This window comes from Elephantulus edwardii, unplaced genomic scaffold (assembly GCF_000299155.1).
Source record: "Elephantulus edwardii isolate Elephantulus edwardi_28Jun2011 unplaced genomic scaffold, EleEdw1.0 scaffold00118, whole genome shotgun sequence".
Classification (NCBI taxonomy): domain Eukaryota; kingdom Metazoa; phylum Chordata; class Mammalia; order Macroscelidea; family Macroscelididae; genus Elephantulus; species Elephantulus edwardii.
In genome coordinates, this window is record NW_006399868.1 from 10,373,533 (window position 1) to 10,397,483 (window position 23,951).

The 23,951-nt window shown below is 43.0% G+C and overlaps 1 protein-coding gene across 1 annotated transcript in view; it reads right to left on the reverse strand.

Annotated features, from left to right (window-relative positions):
• NETO1 (neuropilin (NRP) and tolloid (TLL)-like 1) overlaps nt 1-22,426 on the reverse strand; it is a 58,680-nt gene extending 36,254 nt beyond the window's left edge. Inside the window, exons 1-3 of the mRNA XM_006892748.1 lie at nt 22,390-22,426; nt 22,145-22,272; nt 3,411-3,639 (exon numbers count right to left, since the gene is read on the reverse strand). Coding sequence (XP_006892810.1) covers nt 3,411-3,639; nt 22,145-22,219 — 304 coding nt within the window. The 5' untranslated portion in view covers nt 22,220-22,272; nt 22,390-22,426. The remainder of the gene's footprint in view (nt 1-3,410; nt 3,640-22,144; nt 22,273-22,389) is intronic.
• Between the last annotated feature and the right edge of the window lie 1,525 nt (nt 22,427-23,951).

Below are 23,951 nucleotides of genomic sequence, written 5' to 3' on the forward strand. Positions count from 1 at the left end.
TTACTGACTAGGCAAAGGCATTTAACTGTGTGGATCATGACAAACTGTAGCTGACATTGAGGAGAATGGGAATCCCAGGGCACCTGACTGTGCTCATGAGGAACCTATACCTGGATCAGGAGGCTGTTGTGCGAACAGAGAAGGGGAGCACTGCATGGTTTGGAATTGGGCAGGGAGTGTGTCAGCGATGTATTCTATCTCCATACCTGTTCAATCTACATGCTGAGCAAATTACCCAAGAAGCTGGACTCTATGCAGAGGAGTGCGGCATCAGGATTGGAGGGAGACTCTGTTATGCAGATGACACAACCTTGCTCACTGAAAGTGAGGAGGACTTGAAGCACTTGTTGCAGAAGATCAATGAATGCAGCCTTCAGTATGGTATACATCTCAATATCAAGAAAACAAAGAGTCTTACCAGTAAATCAATAGACAGTGTCATGATGGATGGAGAGGAGACTGAAACTGTTAACAGCTTCATCTTGCTTGGATCCACATTAACACCCTTGGTACAAACAGTCAGGAAATAAGGAGACACATTTCACTAGGAAAATCTGCAATTAGGGACCTTCCCAAATTATTGAGGATTGGTGATGTCAGTTTGAGGACTAAGGTGCATCTCATTCAGGCCATAATCTTTCTGATTATTAGCTATGCATCCAAGACCTGGACAATGAATAAGGATGACAGAAAAATAATTGATGCCTTTGAGCTGTGGCATTGGAGAAGAACACTGAACATCCCATGGACGACCAAGAAAACAAATAGATATGTCTTGGAGAGGGTGCAACCAGAGTGCTCTTGAGAGGCAAGAATGATAAGGCTTTGCCTAACATAGTTTGGACATATTACTAGGAGGTGCTGTTCCTTGAAGAAGGACATGATGTTGGGAAGAGTAGAGGGGCAGCGAAGGAGAGGAAGACACTCAACCAGGTGGAGTGACAAGGTGACTGCTGCAATGGGCTCTTGTGTGTTAGCAAGTGGGAGATGGCCCAGGAAAGGACTGGTTTCACATCTTTTGTTCCTAGTTCACAGAGTCGTTATGAGTCATACTAGACTCAATGGGACCTACCAATAACAACAACAAGCTATATTATTAAAATACATATTTTCTAATGTTATGTGCACATGATATCACTTGTGATTTCTTATAATACAAAGACTTTTTTTAAAGGCTCAACAACTTAAAACATTTTAGAATTGAAGGAAACCACAGCGGTTACCCACTGTTTCCTGGTCCACAGACATTTCCGCACACATCATTCAAGCCAGATGATAAAGCACTTTCAAACCAAATCACTTTGCCACCCACAGTTTATATCCTCCATTGCATTTTTAAAAATCACAGCTCTTATGAGTTTGACATTTTCCCTAAATTGCACTCCAATGTCCCCCTCTAATTTGCAAGCATTTCTCTTTTCTGCCAGGCATTACTCCTAGAACAAGCAATTATCACATTTGGAACATAATTAATGTTCTTTATGAGGAGTGCCTTTTCTCTGCTCTTTTCTCTTGACTCCTGATGCATCTGCATCATAATCAACCTCTTTCAACCAATGACCTTCTTCCTTATTTCTAAGACTAAGAAGAGACGAGATGGTCATGGGCACTGTGACCAGTGTGGCTCGTCTGACTGTTTACAGTGGTTTTCTTCCTAAGAGCTTCTCAAGAGGCTACAGCATTGTAACAAAAAGACTGGCTCATATTTTTGAATGAAAACCTTCGGAATGCCTAGGAGTCAGTGTTCTAGAACATTCTTTTTGGCAAATATATGAGATAACAAATTACATTTTTTTTCATTTACTCTTTTTTACTGAGTAATTTTTATTAAAAATGCAAATGTCTACGATATTTTAAAATACTTATTATATCCTCTCCTGCATATGTATGTTATTTAAATTACATAGGAGTTCTCAATGTATTATTCTAAGTCTGATAATAATACTGAGCCCTTAGTTCACTGAGGACAGCGGTGCAGGACGTGAAGGAAACGTCACCATCCTGTGGTCGGGACCCTGCAGCTTTCTGTCTTGTAGTGGATATCCTGTGGCTTTGTATACTGTTGTCAGTATCCTACAGCTTTGCCATCCTGTAGTACGGATTTCTTCATTTTATACTCAAGGCAGTGACAAGATCTTATTTTTTTATTATTCCAAACGCCTTGCTGAAATAGAGATGTACTACCACTAACATTTTAAGCAACTACTGAAATGAAGACATAGATAGCAACATGCCATTCAAGCTTGACACAGAGCTAGGAGAGATTTAACACGTCGGACGATGGTGTCAAGATTCTGACAGATTGAGTGGGATTTGGTGCCCCAGAATTCTGCAGCTGAGTAATAAGAAAGAAATTTAGCCCTAATATACATATTCATTATGTAAGAAAATTAATGTAACCTGTTTACTATTTATTATGTTTTTAAAATTTCTGTTTGCTCCACTACTGACAATCATATATATTTGAAATCCCAATAACTGTTTCACTGTCATTTTTATTCAAACAAAAAAAAATAAATGCATACTTTCAAAACTTGAGTTGCCAAGTCCTTAAAGCAAAATGCCTCTGGATTCTTCCTCAGTAGCATAAATTTGGAAAACATGAAATACTCTGCATTTCTAAAGAACACTCCAAATATATCCATTAATGACTCATTCTTTGCGAGAACATAATTTACTAAGATTGCACAGCTTTGCACCTAATTCTGAGTCTCACCCATTGTTCTATTTTACATACACTCGGAAAAGTTTTCTGGCAATCACCTTCCCCAGCCATTCTCTCTCTCCCTCTCAGTTTTTCTGGAGACCGGGTAGCGGGTGCCTGCTAACCAGAAAGTTGGTTCAGACTCAACAGTTCCTCCATGGGAGAAAGATGTGGCAGACTGCTTCCTTAAAGACTGAGGCCTTGAAAATCCTAGTGTGAAATTCTATCCTCCCATCGGGTCCCTAGAAGTTGGAATCCATTGGACAATAATTTGTGGGAGTTTATTACACTTTTAATGGAGACTGTAGCCATCACTCTGTAGGACATAAAAGGATGCAGAAGCAAGAGAGCTTATTAAAGAAAGCCTACCACATGGATTTATGCAGGTTTTTAAGATTTAAAGTCAAGCTTCACCAAAAGCTGCTGCATGAGCGTCCGAAGATTCCTAAGAGTTACCCCAAGACAGAAAGCCACTTTCCGAGTTACAGTGTGGACTCCATCAGGCAAGGCCGTGATGTTGGCTGGGCTGAAATAAACCATCAAAATGTAGTACGGGCGCTTGTCTCAGAAGCAGAAGAAAAAGGAAGTGATTGCACCCCTGTAGGAAGAGAAGCCTCCCCAGACTCGGGCCCTAAAATGAGGGAAACAGTATTCACATCTCACAAGGCTGCACCCTAGAATGCGCAGGCAGTACAAAGGGCCTTACGTTCTTGGAAGGACGTGAAGAGCATCTGGAAGCGGCTGTTCCGACTGCCTTCATCTGCCCACATGCGGATCACCCCCAGGCCCGTGCGCAGCATCACGTCGTTGGCCACCGTGCTGCAGAACTTGGCTTTCAGGTCCTCCACGGAGCTGCTGCCATCGTACACAGCCACAAAGTTCCGCTTGCACTCGTTGGAATTCTGCATCTCATAGTCCAAGAAGCGCAGGTAGATCTGAAAGACAACAGCAAAGGTGGAGTGATCTCACTTGACTGAAACGAGAGTTGTCTGGGTGAGAGCTGGCCTTCCTGCAAAGGTGGTGTGACTTCACATAACCAAAACGTGAGCCGTCTAGGTGGGATGTGAGCCGTCTGGGTGAGATGTGAGCCGTCTGGGTGAGACGTGAGCCATCTGGGTGGGATGTGAGCCGTCTGGGTGGGATGTGAGCCGTCTAGGTGGGATGTGAGCCGTCTGGGTGAGATGTGAGCCGTCTGGGTGAGACGTGAGCCATCTGGGTGGGATGTGAGCCGTCTAGGTGAGACGTGAACCATCTGGGTGAGACACGAGCCGTCTGGGTGAGAGCCGGCTTCGAACTTCTCTATAGGTTTCACAAGTTAATTCTGATTTCAATCAGCCTCATTAATTTCTGTAGGTGTGTGAACAGCAGGGTGCAGTGACCTACACGTCCCCTGCTCTGCTGTCCCTCTGCTGTCTGCGGTTATCGTGCCTGCTTTAGCTCTGTTGTTTCGTTTGCGTTGTATTGGGTTTTGTTGTTTGGAGTTTTGTGTGTGTGTGTGTGTGTTTGGTTGTGTTTTTTTTCCATTTCACTGTTCTATTTTCCAGAGTTGAATATTTTTTATTCAAATGAACCATAGGTCTTCTCGAAGCTTATTACTTATTTTTGCAAATACAGACGCTCTTAATAATTTTAATTGGTACACACATTTAAGGGAGCTCTGGTGGCCTATTGGCAAGAAGCTGTGCTGTAATTCCAAAGGCACATGGTTCAAGGCCACAAGCTGCTCCATGGGAGAAGGATGGGCAATCTCTTCCAGTGCAATTAACCGCCTCTTAAAACCCACTGAAGCGTCAGCTATGGCTCAGTTCTGACTCAATGGTACACAACAACAGCACCACACACATTGTCTGACACTTCTAAATTTTCAGGGCTTCTACTGGCAAAAAGTATGTGTGAAATTAAATAATGTGTTGTTGCTGTTGCTGTTGTTGTTGTTGATTGTCTTCAAGTTGAGCACGATTCATAGCAACTGTAAGAACAAAAGGCCTAAAGCCCCTCTACAACTATTGACATTTATCAGTTTGTAGTTTCCGGAGGCATGTTAGTTAGGAAGTGGATGCCAATGGCAAAAATGAAAATGGTATGCAGGGGGAAGTTTTGGATTTTTGTTTGGTTACTTATTTCACATAAATCACAGCTTCTTATAAAGTAAAAAAATATTAAACCAAGCAGAGAAAGCCAAGCCCATTCTCACCTAGCACAAAACCTAACACTATTAGTGCTATTTAGAAAAGTAAATTAGCATTTAATGACTAAAAGGTACAGTGCAACTAACACTCACTCTCTATCTATCTATCTATCTATCTATCTATCTATCTATCTATCTATCTATCTACCTACCTACCTACTTACCTATCTATCTACATCTATCTATCTATCTATCTATCTATCTATCTATCTATCTATCTATCTATCTATCTATCTATCTAGCATCCATCGTCTGTCACAGTTCTCCAATAATTTCCAGGGCTACCAAAAGACTATTTTGGAAGAAGTGAAGCCAGTATATACCTTTAAGAGGAGCACAGTGGGATTTTATCTCACATATTCAGAGTATGGCATCAGAAAGGCTCTGACTCTGGGAAGGACATCCCACATGGGGAAGCTGAGAGTCCAGGACCAGAAGGAGAGCCTCGATGAGATGGACTGACACAGGAGTTTCAACACGCCTGGGGCACAGCAGTGCCTGCGAGGAAGGGGCAGGACCTGACAGTGTGTCATCTTGCTGGACACGAGTGGCTGTGAGTCAGAACTGATGTCAGGGCATTTGACACAATTACTACACACAACTTCTCACTGCCTTGCCATAGACAGATGAAGAAACTCAGAGACATGATACAAATGGGAAATTAGACAGTAAGTTGCTCTAGCTCCCTGAACCATAATTCTTCCAAGATACTAAATAGAGATACACTGTTTTATAATCAATAGATACTATTTGCCTTTGTACCAAAGTGCTTTCAAAATTATGTGCAATTGACTGAGACTACAGACAAGTCTGTAGAAAGGGTGCATATCAAATCATCTATCCCTGTAGAACTAAGGTATCCAAGCAGTGTCTACACTGTTCCTGGCAATAGTGATACAGCAGGAAGAAGGGGTGACAGACGCCAGGTGAAAATAAGTGTCAATTAGATGACGACACAGTAATGGGGGTCAAACTGTAAGAAGAGACATGAAGTCAAAAGAAGTGGCTTGCTTAAGGAGAATACCCAGAAAGGTTCTGAAATAAATAATATAGTTCTCTAAGTGCCTTGTTTTATTTTTTTTAATAACAAAGACTGTGCTATTTTTGCTTAATAGCACTACTTAAAAAAAATCCCACGTAAACACAAATAAGAAAACTAACAGTTTTAATTCAACTTTAATGTCAACTTTTTCTATCACCTTAAGAATACCTGGGGGGCAGTGATTTTTAAGGTACTGGGATGCTAAATGAAAGGTTGGTAGTTCTAGTCCACCCGCTGCTCCATGGGAGGAAGATGGAGCCCTCTTCCCATGACTCGCAGCCTTGAGAACACAGTGGCGGGTCATGAATTTTTCATCACTTTATATGCAACTTCCTTCTTTAATTCATTAACTGTGAGTCTTTTCCAAAAACTTATATATATACATGTCATTTCTGTCTAAACTCTAAGTTTTACTATTTCAGTTAAAAAACAACAAGAAAAAACCCAATTCTGGTTCTTTGCCATCCATGTTCTCATTGAATAGTAACTGTGTCAACTGGTTTTTAGGACAGTCATTTCTCATCTTCATTGCTGCTTCCAGGAAAGCAAGGGGACAGTCACTGGGGAAACAAGAGTGATCGTCTCCCATGGGATCTGTAGCCTCTGCAAACCAGCCGGAGGGTCAGCTACAAGTCATCTCCAACTGGACAGCACACAACCACCAGATGACGGGAAAGTGTAGAGTGCTCGCTGGGGGCAAGGTCTAAGTGGTGCTCCCACCAAACTTCAAGCTAAAGAGACTCTGAAGAGAGGGTGGCACCAGCAGAAAGATCCCGTGCTCTCCTGTCATGCTGCCTTGTGCCGGCTGTGCTCAAACAAGGCGTTGGTTAAGCTTCATGGACAGAAGCGAGCCAGTGTCCCTCCCCTGCTAGTGACATCCACAAGGGCACATACCATTCCTGCCATACCTTGGATACCCCTCTGAGCACTTCAAGGATGTGTCGCCAATTTCCTTACTGGACTGAGTTTTATGTTTCTATTGTACTAATATATCTAATAAAGAAGTCTAAGCATCACATTATTTTAAGCATCACCTTACATATTTGTTTTCAAAATGCCATTCTTTCAGCTCATGGCATTCACTTTGCATGGAATAACCACTCTTCATGTTATTTCCAGAAATGTCCCTCTGATGACTGAGGACGAAGTTCAATTCTAGCAACACCAACTGAGATTTTTCCAAACAGGCAGTGCTCATTGTACTCACTCAACTACATGAAGCAGTTTGGAAGATTATCCAGCTGATCAGAAAGGCTCCATAGTTGTGCCCACTCCAAAGAAAGATGTCCTCACAAACTGCGGCAATTCTCAAACAGCGTTAACAGTAAAAAGATGCTGGAGGTAATTTTAAAAAGGCTGGAGCAGAAGTGAACAGAACAAGGGCCGGTCATTCCAGCAGAATAATGGAATGCTGCAGGATTGAAAATCAAGCACAGTGTCCTTTACAATTGGATCCTATCATCACACAATCTGCTGAGCAAAGAGAGAAGTCAGATTATACAAAGAATGCAGTGCCAGGTGCGGAGGAAGTTGCACTACCTGTGATATGCAGGTGGCACAACCTTGGGCTTGCTGAAAATGAAGCAAACTTGAAGCACTTCCAGATGGAGATCAAACACTACCATCTCCAGTCTGGATTATGCTTCAGTGTAAAGAGACTGAATGTCCTCACAAAATGACTGCTACACAGCCTCAGAGAGAATATGGACTTTACTGAGGGTTTCCTTTTGACTTGGATACAGAATCATTGTCTCTGGAAGCAGCTGTGAAATAAGTTACTGTCTTGGGAACATCTGTTACTAAAGTCCTCTTAAGACGTTAACAAGCAAAAATGTCACTTTGAGGATCAAGGGGTTGCTGCCCCAAGTTATGCATTTCTAGTAACACAGACCATACGTGATGACCCTGGACAATGGTTCATGAAAATCAATGCCTCTGAATCACACTGGTGGCAAAGAGTTTTAAATATACCACGAACTTCCAGGAGAACAAACAAATCCATCGTGGAAGAAGTGAGGCAGAATGTTAAGAAGTGAAATAGGGACACTTTATCTCGCATGCTGTACATGTTGGCAGGAGGGAATGGTCTCTGAAGAAGGATATCACACCTGGTTAGGAGAAGGTCAGTGAAAAAAGATTAAGAGTACTCATAAAATATTATTCAAAATGCGTGACCCTGGAGGACACTATGTCGAGTGAAATATCTCCGTCACAAAAGGACAAATACTGCATAGTTCCACTGTTGTAAAACAGGACTGGCATTGGGGTTGCGGGGAGACTAAGAAAGATGGGGTAAATTATGTATACTGCATTGAAAAAGATGAGGGAGAGAACTGTTTAAAAGAGATAAGTGATTAGGTATTGTTATCATGACAGGAGTCCAGAACAAAGGCTGCATAGTGGAGTGGACTTTGGTGGAGGGACTGTATAACAATGAAAGAATTGTTTTTTTATTTTTTTTTTTACTTTTCAAAGAGAAAAGTAAATTAGGGGGGAAGGGGTGGACAGGAAGAAAAGTGCAACAAGGAATAAATGGAAATCCAAAGTCTCTGTAAACTTTCATTAAAATGAATTTAAAAAAAAAGAATAAGAGTGTGAAAGCAATGGACTGACATAGGTCCTGCAGCAACAGGCTCAAACACAGCAATGACCATGAACGTGGCGCAGGGCCGGATGGGGATCACTTCTGTTGTACAAAGTCAGTGTGAACATGGGACGCTCCAGAACCTCACAGGAGCAGCAACAGTTAGCTGTGAGATAGTCAGTGAACAACTACCAACGATCCCGCAGGCCAATCTCAGCTGGATTCTTTTCTCCCCTCCGGTGTGAACGTGTGGAGCATTTTCAGCCTTGGTTGCAGGTTATATATCCTTTTCCCCTAAAAACTAGGACAATGACAAGTGTTTTCATATCCCAAGCTCCAGTGGTACTGTGCATAAACAAGGCATCCCAGAGATATTTGTGCAAGGATGTCCCTGTGAATGACTAAATGGAAATGTTCTTTATGACTTCATTTGTTCAACATTTATCAAATCTTTCTTGGACACCTGGTGCCAGACAATAGTCCTGGGGTGGTGCAAACAGTTAATGGGCTGAACTGCTAAACAAAAGTTCACACGAGGATTTCATCTCTGGGGAAGTCTGGCTTTGTTTTCACTCGCTGCACCTTACAAGTCTGAGAAATGCTGTCTGACATTTTATGTCATCATTAAACTCTGTATCACCAATGAGAAATATTGTTTATCATTTTTAGGGCAGCTACCAACATTAAACTCATATATGTAACCATCATTCATTTTTAGAACTTTAAATAATGTCTGTATATAAAACCAAGCACAAATCAGGTCTAAGTCTGGCCAAACACACCTTGGGAGAAAGGTCTAGTGACCCACTTCCCAGACATCAAAGAAAACTCCAAAGAGCACATTTCATTCTGGCACGTGGGGTAGTCAGGATCAACTGACCTTTCTTCTCGGACACGTGGGGTAGCTGGGCGGTGGACCGACTCACAGTTTAATACGCAGACATTATTTCAGGACAAATATGTGCTGGAGGTAGTGGAATCAGGGTTCTCCTTCAAGGCAAGGATGGTGGAACTGTGCCTCATATGCTTTAGGCCTGCTGTTGGCAAGGTCCAATGGTGATAAATTTTATAAAACATAATGTATGAGAATGATTGTATGAAACACCATATGAATGAAGAACAGTGTAAACACAATGCATACAAGCTTTGTAAACAAATCAATGTATAACAAAATAAAAACAAGAACATCATGACCGGGAAAGTAGAGGATCAGCGAAAGAAAAGGAAGCCATCAATGAAATGGACTAATTAACAGTAACTACAACAATGGCATGAGTTAGACGGGGACTGTCAGGACGTCGGGACGGGACAGAAAGGACAACATTTCTATCTCTTGTTCTTTTGGTCACTAAGTTGTTGTTAGGTGTGGTGAATTGAGTTATGACTCAGCAACTCTATAAACAACAGGTCCGAACCCTGTCCTGTCCTGTGCCATCCTCGTCATTTCTGACACACTTGAGCCCACTGGTGCAGTCACTGTGTCAGTCCATCTGACCACCGGTTTTCCTGTCTTTTGTTGACCCTCCAACCTTCCAAGTACGTTTTCCCTCTTTAAGGATGAGCCTCTCCTAGTAACATGACCAAAATTGGTGAAATGAAGTTTTAGGATCTTGGCCTCCAAGGAGCACTCTGGTTGTTCTTTCTCTAAGACACAGCTGTTTGTTCTTTTGGCATGTCTAGTACTCTTCTCCAATACCACTGTTGAAAGGCATCAATTACTCATCAGTAACTCTTATTCATTATCCAGCTCACAGATGCACAGAAAGATTGAAAAGACCATGGCCTGAATCAGGTGTACTTTAATCTTCAAGTGGGTATCATTGCTCCTCAGTAATGTGGGGAACTGTTGGACTGCAGACTGTCCCAAAACAATCCATACACTGATCTCCTGATGGCTGGTATCAAAGGTGTTGATTGTGGATGCAAGTAAGATGAGGTTGTTGACAATTTCAATCTTGTATCCATCTATCATGATGTTGCCTATTGATCCTGCCAGAAGAATATTTCTTTGTGCTTGATGGACCATGCAAAGGCAATTCGACTGTGTGAATCATAGCAAATAATGGCTACCATTGAGAAGAATGAGAATCTCAGAATACTTAATTGTGTTCATACAAAACCTATATCTAGACCAAGAAGTTTCTGTGTAAACAGAGTAAAGGAAAACTACATGGTTTAAAATTAAGAAATGTGTGTATCAGGGTTGTATCCTCTCTCCTTTCCTATTCAGTCTCTATGGTGAGTAAATCATTCAAGAAGTTATGAAGAAGCATGTGGCACCAGAATCAGAGAAAATTATCAAGAACCTGCATTATGCAGATGATACAACCTTGCTTGTTGAAAGTCAAGAGGACTTGAAGCACTTGCTGCAGAAGATCAAAGACTACAGCCTTCAATATGGATTGTTGTTGTTGTTGTTTAATGTCGTCGAGTCGTAGACATCGAGTCACAGCCTGAGCACTGTTCGTACATAGAGTTTCCAGATCAAGAAAAACAAGAAAAGGTGGGGAGCTCTTGTGGCCTAGTGGCAAGAAGCTGTGCTCCAATCCTGAAGACGTGGTTAGAATGCCCCAGCTGCTCTGTGGGGGAAGGATGGGCAGTCTCCTTCTGTGTGATTTACAGCTTCTGAAGACCCACTGGAGCGGCAGATACACAACAACAATTGTGTTATCAGAGAGTAATAATATATAAACCTCTTACCTAGTTTATTTTAAAAAAGAATAATAATTTTACAAATTTGGATGCGATATTTTCCTAAATAGGTTATTTGTGATATAGATTTCAACCATAACATAAAAACGACACATATTATGCCCCAGATTTGTAAGATGCAGTGAATGAAAATAAAACAAGAATTCCCAAGGGAGAAACTCCTCATATAATTTTAGGAGACAGGATAAAATTAGAGGAGTGTGGGGATGCTAACCAAACGCAAACAATGGGAAGCACTTGAATTTCATTACCTCTCTGTGGCAAAACAGTTCTCGCGGATCTAGGCAATTGGTAACACCACAGTTGGAAACGTTTCTATAATTTCAGAAACTTTGATGCAGAATTTAATTTTGCCACGTTCTCTAGAGCTTCAAGAATCCTAGGTCCTGAGAAAACCTGTACTGTTCTCATGTCCGACGGTCACTTTATTTTAGACCATAGAGAATTCAGCTGTCCCTCAGGTAGTCAATCTGTGATCTACTTTTCCCCAACAAAAATATCACACATGTGAAATTATCCAGGTAACTTTCAAAGTGTTCATTTTGACAAGGTATCTCTGAAAATGTTAATCCTTTCACATTTTCACTAATTGATGTGTGTCTTCTTATTTACATGGCGTCCTAAAAAAATAAAGATGAAGACTTCTTTCTGATGACATGCAATGCAGTTTCATCCAGCAGAGGGAGTGGGACCACCCTCGGTTTCCAACGCAACAGAACACTGTAGCTTTCCCCATGTTTTGAGCTCCCGGCTTGACCCTCCAGTCCTTCCATAAGTAGTCAAACGACTTGACAACTGAGCCATCAGCACTCCCTAAACCAAGCAACAGTAAGACGGAAAAGTTCAACCCCCAGTTAGAGTCTTCTCTCACACCCTACACTGCTGTTTTCGTAACTAAAGCAAATTAACAGACAAATACAGACGCTCCAAGGAACTTTAGTGGCAAAGTGCACTATGTAACGGAAGGATCAACGGCTCAAATCCACCAGGGGCTCCTTGGGAAGAGTCTTCTGGAAAGATCTGCAGCCTGGAGAACCCAGTGGGCAGTTGCTAGGAGTTGTAATTGACTCAGTGGGTTTGGTTCAGGAGCAGGAGGCCATAAAAGGAGCTGGTTGCTCAGGTGTTGAGCATTAGTCTATTAAGAGAAAAGCTGGCAGTTTGAAACCACCCGTTCCTCTAAGTGTGAAAGATGTGAAGCTTGTGCAGCAGAGACTGTGACTTGGAAACTTCTGGGGCATTTCTACCCCACGTCCAGAGGATCATGGAACATTAAAAATGTAAATCCAAGACCTTGGTAATCTTACAAGATAATAAACTACCGGAGGGGAGTTTAAAGACAAAGTGTGCATTACATATATATTTTTATAGAATTATACAATATATATTATATAATAATAGTATATAATTATATTATATATTTATATAATTATAATATATAATTATATATTTTATATAATAAAAGACTCAGCAACAAATCCAACAGTTATCAGCTCTTCAAAGAAGATGCAGTTACAGCAGTAAATGTACAAATAGAATTGGCATCATATTGGGAGGAGTCAAGATGCCATGACTAGGGTGATATGAAAAGTCACTTGAGAGTATAAAATGAAGTAAGCCACCCCTCAGTGTCTGCACAGTTATGGAATATCAACCTCGTGTCCTGCAGAAGGGAAAGCACTAATAGTGGCCAATTCATTCAAGGAGGCCACTTCCCCGATGCTCACGGACAGAATGGACGAGGGGCTCTAACGTGTGTGAATGGTTATTTCAAGTCTCCTCACACTGCATTTCTAAGCAAACTAAATAATTGATTATTAATTAGAGAACTTTTGCAGGGCACAATGACAATAGTTTGAGACACTGTGCTATTGTATTATCTTGGGTCAAATCTCTTTGAAAACCATTAACATTTGTGAAAAGAAAGCTGAAGAGGAGAAAACAGCAGACAAATGACCTATTTCCCAAAGTGGCACAGGTTCATGCCTAACACACCGGTCCTGAAAGCTGACGTGTCTGACATGGAGGCCTCATCATCACACCGTGGAGATGCGGACAGGATCCCACGGAGCTCTCACACTCATGCCAGAGGAAAAGCTGTGTGCTTCAAGCAACCAACAAAGTACAACTAACGCCATAAACTGATAAAGAGAACGAGCAAAACAATTTCCATTTTCCCAAAGGAGGAAACCAGAAAACAGGCCAACTATACAGATAGAAATGAGACTCACAGAATGTAAGTGTATCTCCAGAAAGAAACAACTGGCTGAACAGACTTTCAGAGTGGGACGCTTTTCTAGAGGGTGCTGGTGGGTCAGAAGGCAAGCTGCATATCCCAGCCCTCACTTTTCACTTGGCAATTCTAGAGAGGGGCCGAGTTTTCCATCTGATGTACTCTGCCTCTATTTGCAAGTGAAACCACAATGAATATTGTCTAAATGGCTTCTTTATTTAAAGGTCATTCTTATTATTTAGAATGCTATTTGTAGGAGAAGGGAACAATTACAGTCATTAAAATGTACATAATCACTTAGAAAGCGTTCAAGGACTTCCTGCCATTTTCTTGAAATCCTTTAGAGAAAGAAGGAAACTAAACCAATGAAGTCTCCGGTGCACTGGGCCCTGCTCAGTGGGTACAGAAACGTCACATGCCAGGAGCCAGAGTGGTGATTAGCCCTCCCCAATCTAGATGCAGGGCCAATCACAGAGAAGACCCTCCTGTGTAACATTCAAACAACTATCTTGTCAGCTTAAAACAAACACCTTAATCATACCAAGGAAAGCAACTGCCATGCGACAATATTTCTATTTAAATCAGAAAGCAGCAGAAAGCTCTTTGGTCCATGTGTCGAAGAAAAGGGAAAATGAAAAGTAGAATAATATATAACTGCACGAAAGCAGGCAGACTGGGGGCTCTTCCCGGTGCATCATCTCTACGCATTTTTCTTTTTAATCAATCATCAGGACTTCGAAATGACAAGGTGATTTATTAAACAGGGCATAGGAGGCTTCAGACAATATAAGCAATTTCTAGCATATCTGCCTTCCAAATCACACTAATATGGAAAACAGAACCTTAAAAAAATATACTCGAGTAAGAAAATCCAGTCACCAATTTACTAAGGAATATATTGACAAACACATCACAGCTACTCTCCAACCTGGACCCTCCTGTCACGAAAGACAGATGTGCAGATATCCAAACTGCAAGGGAGGGTTATTTAATTATCCCTGTGATAAACAGTAGTGTAACAATTAAAGACACCATGATAATTGGGCAATGGGATTAGGTGTGTCAGTCAGCAAGGTTGGCTCAGGACAGGGCAGGGTCCAGAGCAGTCGTATGCAGGGTCACTATGAGCTCAGGCCACTCATCGGCACATACCAACAACAACCACTTGGTCTAAGCAACCACTAGACAATGTTGCTGGGAATTGCCATCCACAGAAGTTACAAGCCGACCCTTAGGTGGTGCTTCTGTGGGAGTTTGGATAATCAGCTGATGGACTTCTCCGCTGAGAAAGATGGGCCATCTACTCCCCAGCTCTGTTCAGCCCCTGAAAACCCTGCTGGGGGGTCAGCTGTGAGTCAGTTCTGACTCGATGGAGATGAAATAAGATGAGACAACTTACAGACAAAACTGTATTCTAAAAAGTGTGTTTCCAGCACCTCACTACATGGAGGTACTTGGTGAACTGGGAGAGTTTTAAGCAAGCAGCCAATTGGGTTAATCTGCGGCTGGCTGGCTGTCCTGCTAAGCAAAGCCCCAGCTGTCTCCAGCAGGTGGAACAGTGCTGAGTTACGTAAGCAGCTCACTTGCTAACCCAGAGGTCAATGGTTCAAGCCCACCAGCTACTCTGCTGGAGAAGGATACGGCCCTCTGCTTCCTAACAACTCAACACTTTCTATGGTCGAGACTGACCCTCAGCATTGAGTGCCCCAGGCTGGAGACCATAAAGGGGGAGGTGGGTGACCGCCTATCTTCTCTCACAGAGCCAAGGGATGGATTCCGATCCAGAAAGACAGCACCGGTTGTGTCAGCATCGTAACTTGCTATGGACCATCAATTACACCAACAGCTTTGGGAACTCCACGGGTCAGTTCTACTCTGCTGTGTAGGGTCACTTGTGAGCAGGGCTTGCACTGATTCTGCTGCAATGGATATGGGTTGTTTTGGTTTTGCCTGTTTGTTTTTGTATACCCTTTAATTGGAGCTTAATATAATGGTACAGTTGTGCTGTTAACCAAAGGCCAAGGCCTCTCTGAAAGTGTGAATCCCCCACTGGCTCCAAGGAAGAAGGGTTGGCATCTCCTCCTCCGCTATTTCAGCCTCAGAACCAGCGGAGGGGCAGCTGGGAGCTGTTCTGACTCCAGGAATAAGGTTTGTAAATCTGAAAAGGGAGCTCTGGTGATGCAATCTTTTCTCACCCAAAGACAGTGTATCTTAACTCAGTGGCTGGAATCCACCAGTGTCTCCAAGAGAGAGAGATGGACAGTCTCCTGGACCCAGAAACCCAATGGATGCCACTCCAAAGCAGAGCCGGCTGCAGGGGCGTGAGCTTTTAAAGGTTGATTTAGAGGAGGATATCAGAACACCATCTTGCTTTCTAAAGTGGTTAAAAAATAACACCACCCAGAAAACACAAACCACCGCATACCATTTGACAAAACCCTGAGGCAATATTAAAATGGCTTTCTGGTTTCATAGACAAATATGAAATTTTAAAATCTGACAGTACAAAGTATAATAGTTCATTAAAAAAGCCAGAAAACTCACCCTCTTTGCCGGTAGTTGTTTGTTAGGTGCCATCGAGTTGGAACAGCTCTCACCTGACCTTCCCGCAGGTTTTCACAGGTTGTAAATGGCACGTGAGCAGCAGCCAGTTCATTCAAACAATGCGCTGTAGGTTTCATTTTGTTCAACCAGATGTATGCCTCAGTTTTAAGACAGTGGGGGCAGCCTCAATGATTAGAAGAGGGACTATTTCCCACTGAGTTTACCTGCAGTCACACTCCTTCACTAGCTTAGGAGCTTTCCGTGGCTCTCAGGCAAATGTGCACACCCTCAGCAGATCTGACCTCACTGGTGATCGCAGAGCTCCGCAGGGTGGAGGGCCTTGGGAGCGTGACTGTTGTCTTTTCAGGGCACAGGAGGCTTTACGGATGGTTCAACTGAGACTCCTTCTCTGCTGGGGCCTGGCAGATTCTATGCACAGATCCATCCAGGTTACACCAATCCCAGTTCTCTGCTCTTCTGGGTCCACTCCCTGGTGTCTGTCTACAAGGATCCTGGAAAATCTCTTCAGTCTCAGCTCGCTCGCCCTCTTTGGCCCCTCTCTCTTCCTGACTTCTCCCTCCACTCTCAGACAGAAAGGCAGGAAAGAAACAATCCAAACCAAGGGTCAGACGGATTACAGGTCATAGGGACACTGTGTGTATCCGGGTAGACCAGTGCTCGCCGGACAGCTCAGTGACTGATTGCCACATGATCACCCGAGCTCCCACCAAGGCTGTCTGCTGCCAACATCTGGCCAGAAGTGCTGCATCCTCCACAGAACTGAGGGGCGGCAGCCGGAGAAAACTGCCTCCGCAGGACTTGGAATTGCACTAGGTCCCTGGATAACCTCCTTTTGATTGTTATTGCTGGGTTTGTGACAACACCAGGTGCAGTAGATGGAAACGGTGCCTGGTCTTGCCATCCTCACATCTGGCTACGTCCTGGACAATGTTCCGGGATGATCCCTAGGGGTTTTGTTGCTAAATAGTGCAAGCTAATCATCATCCCTTTCTTCCGAGGGCCAATAAAAGGGCCACTGGCACAGGCCTCCACTGACAGACGGTGGCAGCTATGCTTGAGGGGACCGGCTGGGAATCCAACAAGTATCTGTGGTGGCAGGCAGGGCGGGAAGGCTGCCATCGACCACCAGGGCACCCTAATCCAGTGCTGCTGCTGAGAGAAGTCAAGTCAACACTGACCCACAGGAACCTGGGCATCCTCAGAGCTCAGTCGTCGCCTCCAATTGTTGTTGACCTCACCTTCAGCCTGACTCCACCTCACAGATCGCACTCACCATTTCTGTTCTGCTGCAAATTGGATTAGGTTCAACTCCACTGGATAATTTTTCTTTGATTAACACATTTACCAATTTACAGTCATTACATCAGCAGAATCTTTTCTGCCAAGTAATTTAACAAAAGCGGGACCGATAGCTGATCAAAACGTTAGGCTGAGAATCCAAGCACTATGTTGAGATTCTGCCTACCGCAACAGTTTTCATCACTGTAATTAACTTCAACACGATTCCATTCTTATAAAACTACTGACATTGTATTTGGTGGAATTTTATGTTTGATTTATTCCACTTTTGACTCAGTACATCCGAGAGAAGTAATACAAACTAAGTTGACTGGAAGTAGTAAATGAGAAATAGATATTAAAAGTAGAGTTTGATTCTTCTAAGACTGCACTCCTTAAGTTTTATCTTCCTTTTCTGCATATTTATGAGTATTCTGAAAGTCTTGCCCTGTCTGAATAAACTGACAACCTTCCTCCATGGCACAGTCACGTGACTTCACACTGGCCTGGGGCAGGAACAGATCCCACTCCAGCTCTGTTGTTAAGTGACTCAATGTTTGGTCAAGGCACTTACAGAAGAGTCATAGGCTTACAGGATTTGATTCAGAAAGTATGTTACCATCACCAATGGGGGGGGGGATCACTTGACTTTTTAATCATCACAGACAATTGCTGCCAAACCCTGCCGGCCTCCCTGTGTGGAATGTCATTGGATCAGCAGACGATCCGTTATTTATAAATACAAAACACCACTTTCCCTGTATTGTATCAAAGGCGCATTTCACTGGTCTCAAAGCTCCAGACCACTTGTGGCTTGCACCACTGTCCAGATTGAGTTTTCTTTGTTACGACAATGAAGTCTTACTTTCCTTTATAGAGTTGAAGAATGCTAGGGTATCTTTTCTTGTAGTTATCAATGAGTTTATGAGTTTTAATTGAATACAATCAAGTGGCATTGGGTCTCTAAGGTCAACAGAGTTAGCACTGAAACAGTTCTCAAAATTCCCTGCTCCATCCTCGTCTTCTGGGCCAGATTCAGAGCCCAACACATACCCTCCTATTGCACGCGATTTTGAAGCTCAGCCTTCCAGAGCTCTCGCGTAAGGAGGCCAATGTCCACATCGCTGCGTCACTTATTTTGAAAGGATCCTCCCAACTCAGCTTATCCATCTGTTAAGTGAGCTAACCAGCAACAGAATTTTACTAAAGATTTCCATTGACCTTCCTGCCTTTCTCTGAAAAATCTGGATTTGTCACATTCTAGTTAAAACTGTCCAGTCTACATTACTGCCCTCAAACAGAAGAAGTACCAGACATTCTATGTACTATGTGTAAGAAGTTGAACATGTAATTGAAAAGAATTTTAGTAACACCCAAATAAACAATTTAGTATACTCTGTAGTCAATTAAGAGTCAGTAATCAATTATCATTTTAAATGTTCACCATGGGTCAATTCAAGTTGAATTTGAGCTATGACAATTATTCTCCTGAGCAGTGACAGGAAGCCCATAAGAACAGAGAGCACCCACAGGCACGGGCACCCACAGGCAAAGGCACCCAGAGGCACGGGCACCCACAGACACGGGCACCCAGAGGCATGGAGGTCCAGTTCTTGCATTTCTCCAACTGAATTTTATTCAAAGCCACTTCCTCTTCTCTAACCTCTAACTTAACAGAGAAAGTTTATCACAATAGAGTTATCATTGACTGGCTCTGTGGGTGGTTTTCCTTTCATATCACAGACAGGTCCACTCAGTACTTCTGTCAGGGTTTCATAGAAGTGAGTCTCTTGGCAGCTGGGGGAGGAGGTGTGTGTGTTTACTCTCACATCCCACCCCAAACCCCCTTAACACTGCAGTGTGGTTATAACAGGAATGTGGAGCTCACCTGCCTCCTGCTGAGAGAGAAGCTTTGAAAAACCTTCCATTCATGGAGTTTGACAAAAACAGGTGGCACTCAGTTGTGTGAGAAAATGCAGCCCTAGGAACTGTGGCTGGCCCCTGCAATGCACTCAGTGGACTCACCATTCTCTATGACCCACCTGGGGCTGCCACCGAGCCCATTCTCCCTCTGTGACCCCACCTGCGCAGGTTAAGTTCCATGGGGTTTTGAGTGCAGGAGCCTAGTGTGTAGTGTATTATGTGTTCAGTTGGATTCCAAAAGCAATTAAATAATGGCACAACCATTTCAATCCTAATAATTCCCTGCAGTTCTAATAAATTAGTGCTGCTTTGTGGGAATTAAACCTTGAAAATGGGAGGGAGTAGATGGGAGGAAGATATGAAAATATTACATATTTTTTATCAGGAGAGGTACAGGCAAAAATGGCTCATCCCCAATATTTCCAACTCACCCCCCAAATAGAAGTGTTTCCCAAATCATGCTCTGAGTGTGAATCTTGCCCAAGCTTTGCTTAATTTAGTCCACGTATTTAGTTCTAATTTAAAGATGCATTGTTAACCTTGTAAAAAATCAAGACAATCCACGTAAGAGAGGTTTCTGATTTCTGGCTTCTCACAGGGGAGAAATGGAGGATTAGTTCATGCTTGGCTCACATTTTTACCTAATAAAAATTTTTAAAAAGCGAACTGAAGAACAGATTCAAACCTAGAGTTGCTGTAATCAAGGATGCTCTGGGCAGAATATTAAATGATCCAGGAAGTATTAAAAGAAGATGGAAGGAATATACTGAGTCATTATATAGAAAGGAATTGGCAGATACAGAGGAATTTAAAGAAATAACATATGAGCAAGAGCCTATGGTGATGAAGGAAGAAGTTCAAGCTGCTTTGAAGGAAATAGCAAAAAATAAGGCCCCAGGAATAGATGGTATACCAATTGAAGTATTTCAGATATCAGATGTTGTCCTGGATGTGCTCACCAAACTATGCCAAGAAATCTGGAGAACCACCACTTGGCCAACTGACTGGAAGATATCTATATTTGTTCCCATTCCAAAGAAAGGTGACCCAACTGAGTGTGGAAACTACAGAACAGTGTCATTGATTTCACATGCAAGCAAGATTCTACTGAAGATTATCCAAAAACGATTAGAACAGCACATCAGCAGAGAACTGCCACAAGTCCAGGCTGGGTTTAGAAGGGGTCGTGGTACTAGGGATATTGTTGCTGATGTTAGATGGATCTTGGCTGAAAGCAGAGAATACCAGAAGAATGTCTATCTGTGTTTCATTGATTATGCAAAGGCATTTGACTGTGTGGATCATAACAAACTGTGGCTGACTCTGAGAAGAATGGGAATCCCAGAACATTTAATTGTGCTAATGTGAAACCTGTACTTGGATCAAGAGGCAGTAGTCAGAACAGAGCAGGGTAACACTGCATGGTTCAAAATTGGGAAGGGTGTACGTCAGGGATGCATCCTGTCTCCATACCTTTTCAACATGTATGCAGAGCAGATTATCCGAGAAGCTGGGCTCTATGAGGAGAATTGTGGCATCAGGATTGGTGGAAGATCTATTACCAATCTGCGCTATGCAGATGACACAACCCTGCTTGCTAAAACTGAGGCGGACCTCATGCACTTGCTGCGAAGGGTCAAGGACTGCAGCCTTCAGTATGGACTGAGGCTCAATGTCCAGAAGACAAAGATTCTCGCCACTGGACCAATTGGCAGTGTCAGGATGGATGGTGAAGAGATTGAGATTGTTCACAGCTTCAGTTTGCTCAGCTCCACAGTCAACACTCTTGGTACCAGCAGTCAGGAAATCAAAAAGCGTATCGCGATGGGAAAGCCTGCTGTTAGGGACCTCTCAAAGGTACTCAGGAGCAACAGTGTCTCTCTGGAGACTAAGGTGTGCCTGATACAGGCCATGGTCTTTGCAATTGCTTGTTATGCATCAGAGAGTTGGACAATGACTTGGGGGGACAGAAGGAGAGTGGATGCTTTTGAGCTGTGGTGCTGGAGAAGGGTACTGAATGTACCATGGACTGCCAGGAAAACAAACAGATTCATCTTAGAGAGGATTACTAGATGCCCACTTTTCCAGGGAGAGAGACAGCAGTCTCCTCCTATCAGGATTCACAGGCTCTGAATCGAGGGAGGGTCATCATGAGTTAGATACTCCTTAGTTTTTACCCACTAATACTTAGAACCTGGAGAGAGGATGAAAGGCACCCAAGCGTTGAGGACTCTCCTTCATAGGGTCGCTATGAGTCGCCTGCGACTCGACGGCACTTAACAGCAACAACAATACTTAGAATAGGGGACTCTGGTTGCCTTGTGGTAAGAATCTGTGCTGCAGTCCCAAAGGCATGTGGTTCAAATCTATCAGCTGCTCTGAAGGAAAAAGATGGGCAGTCTCCTCCCGTGATTTACAATCTCAGAAACCCAATGGAGATCACTATTAGTAAGTTCTGACTCAACGGTAATGAACTGAGTGGAAAGAGTGGCTGGCTGTCTTCTTTGGAAGGATCCTGACTCTTCTGGGGCCTGCTCCCTCCCATCCCTACCTCGTCATCCATTTATTTCACATGTTACACGTTTGAGTTTGTTAGCCTGGGCAATTCCCTCCCTAAGTATGAGTTCAGATTATGAAAACAAAAACTACACCGATATTGACTATACTGGCATAAATGTAATGATGGCTAGCTTATTGCATCTCAGCCTATTTTTCATGACGGTAGACTTATTTTTGGTTTCCAGCTTGGTTTATACAATTATCTCCACAGTATTTTGTATGTAATGCAATATGTGGGACGGGGAATGACACATTATATTTGCATCACTAAAAGCAGTTTCAGTTGGCTCAAAGAAATGCAAGCTCTAGACACGCTTCAAGTTGATGATCAAATCCATCCGGTTCACCTTGGGACTGACCTTGGATCGCGGTGGGGCTCGGATGTACCATTTGCAATCCACAGCCTCGCTGGAGGAAGCTTTGCCTTCCTTCATAATTTGCAGAGACTCCACGATTCCTTCGGGGCCGCCCGTCTCAAACTCACAAGCTAAATAACAAAATGCCAAACAAACATACAAAACGGAGCTTGAATAATAAACCAACAGTGTATTTCATAGCAGAAAGCAAAGGTCTCTGAACATTATTAAATATTTCATTTACCAACCTGGTAAAGGCTTCAAAACGCCAAGGTCCTTAAAGTCAGGATCTTAAAATTGAGAGAAAAAAAAGCCACAATTAGTCCTACTATGCATTTATCCCTATAATAGTGTATTATATAACAACCCATTAAATTGTTATGGATCATGGCCAAAAATGCAAATTAAAGAAAACAAAATTGTTAATAAAAAGTACATGAAAACGGTATGCCTGAAACGTCTTCAGAAGAAGCCATTTATAAAACAACAAAAGGTCCAGAGTTATTCCATGATTTGTTCATCAACAAAAACACATCCTCAATATCTGGAACTCTGGAATTGGACAAAAGTGAAAACCCCTTCCACCAGTTAGGTAGCATTGAAATGAACCTTCATGTGGTCTAGATATGTTTATTTTTGTCATATTCAAAAGAGGATTGTTGGAACACGAGCACCAACAGAAATACTAGAAGCGTAAGGTTAAGACACCCATTCAGGAGTTCCTGCAGGCCCATTTCCTGCACTCTCTAGTCGGAGTCAAAGCCTTTCCCCTGACTGGGCTCACTGCCAGCTTCAGTGCATTTCTCACGATACAGGCAGGTTGTTGCTGCTCCTGTTCTATATCCTGTGATGGAACCAATTTGCAGGTGATCCTCCAGCGGGTTTTCGGAGGCAGTAAATCACATGGCGGGGACTGCCCATCTTTCTCCAAGGAGCAGCCAGTGGATTAAAACAGTGTGTCTTTGTTGTTGTTTTTGTTATGTGCCATTGAGTCACTTGCGACTCACAGCGACCCTATGTACAACAGCTCTAAACCCTTCTCTATCCTGTGCCAATCGCACTGTCTCTGACATTCCCATCCCGATTACCCCAGTCACTGAATCAATCCACCTCATAGAGGGTCTTCCCCTCCTGCGCTGTCCCTCCACCCTCCCAAGCATGATGTCCCTCTCCAAGGACCGGTCCCTCCTTACAACATGTTCAAAGTATGTTAGATGAAGCCCCAGAATCCTTGCCTCCAAGGAGCTGCCTGGTTTAACCCTCTCCAGGATGAATCTGTTTGTTTTCTTAGCAGTCCATGGTACCCTCAATACTCTTCTCCAGCACCACAGCTCAAAGGCATCAATTCTCCTTGTATCCTCCTTAGTCACTGTCCAACTCTCTGATGCATAACAAGTGATAGCAAAGACCATGGTCTGTATGAGACGTGCCTCTACGCAGTGGAATTCCTTAGCGCAGGCAGGCCATTAGAGCTCCCCTCCACTGGTTCACTTCAGAGACAGTGAAAATCCGGTTTCCAGGTCACCCCAATAAAACTAGTATCACACAAAGCAAGTGATACTTCTTTTGTTTCCCAGTGCAAATAAGAGTTAAATTTACAGTGGTCTATAATTTGTTATTAATGGTGCATTGTGATTGTTTCTATAAGGTGCTTTTGAATCAAATATGACTCCCAGAGACCCTGTGCACGGATCTGAATGCAGCCCTGACGATCTCCACCCATCACAGGCGCCATGGCCATCTCTCTCCTTAACTCTTCCTCTCTGTTTCTTACCCGCTTTTTTTTTTTACCCGCTATCTTTTTAAGCAA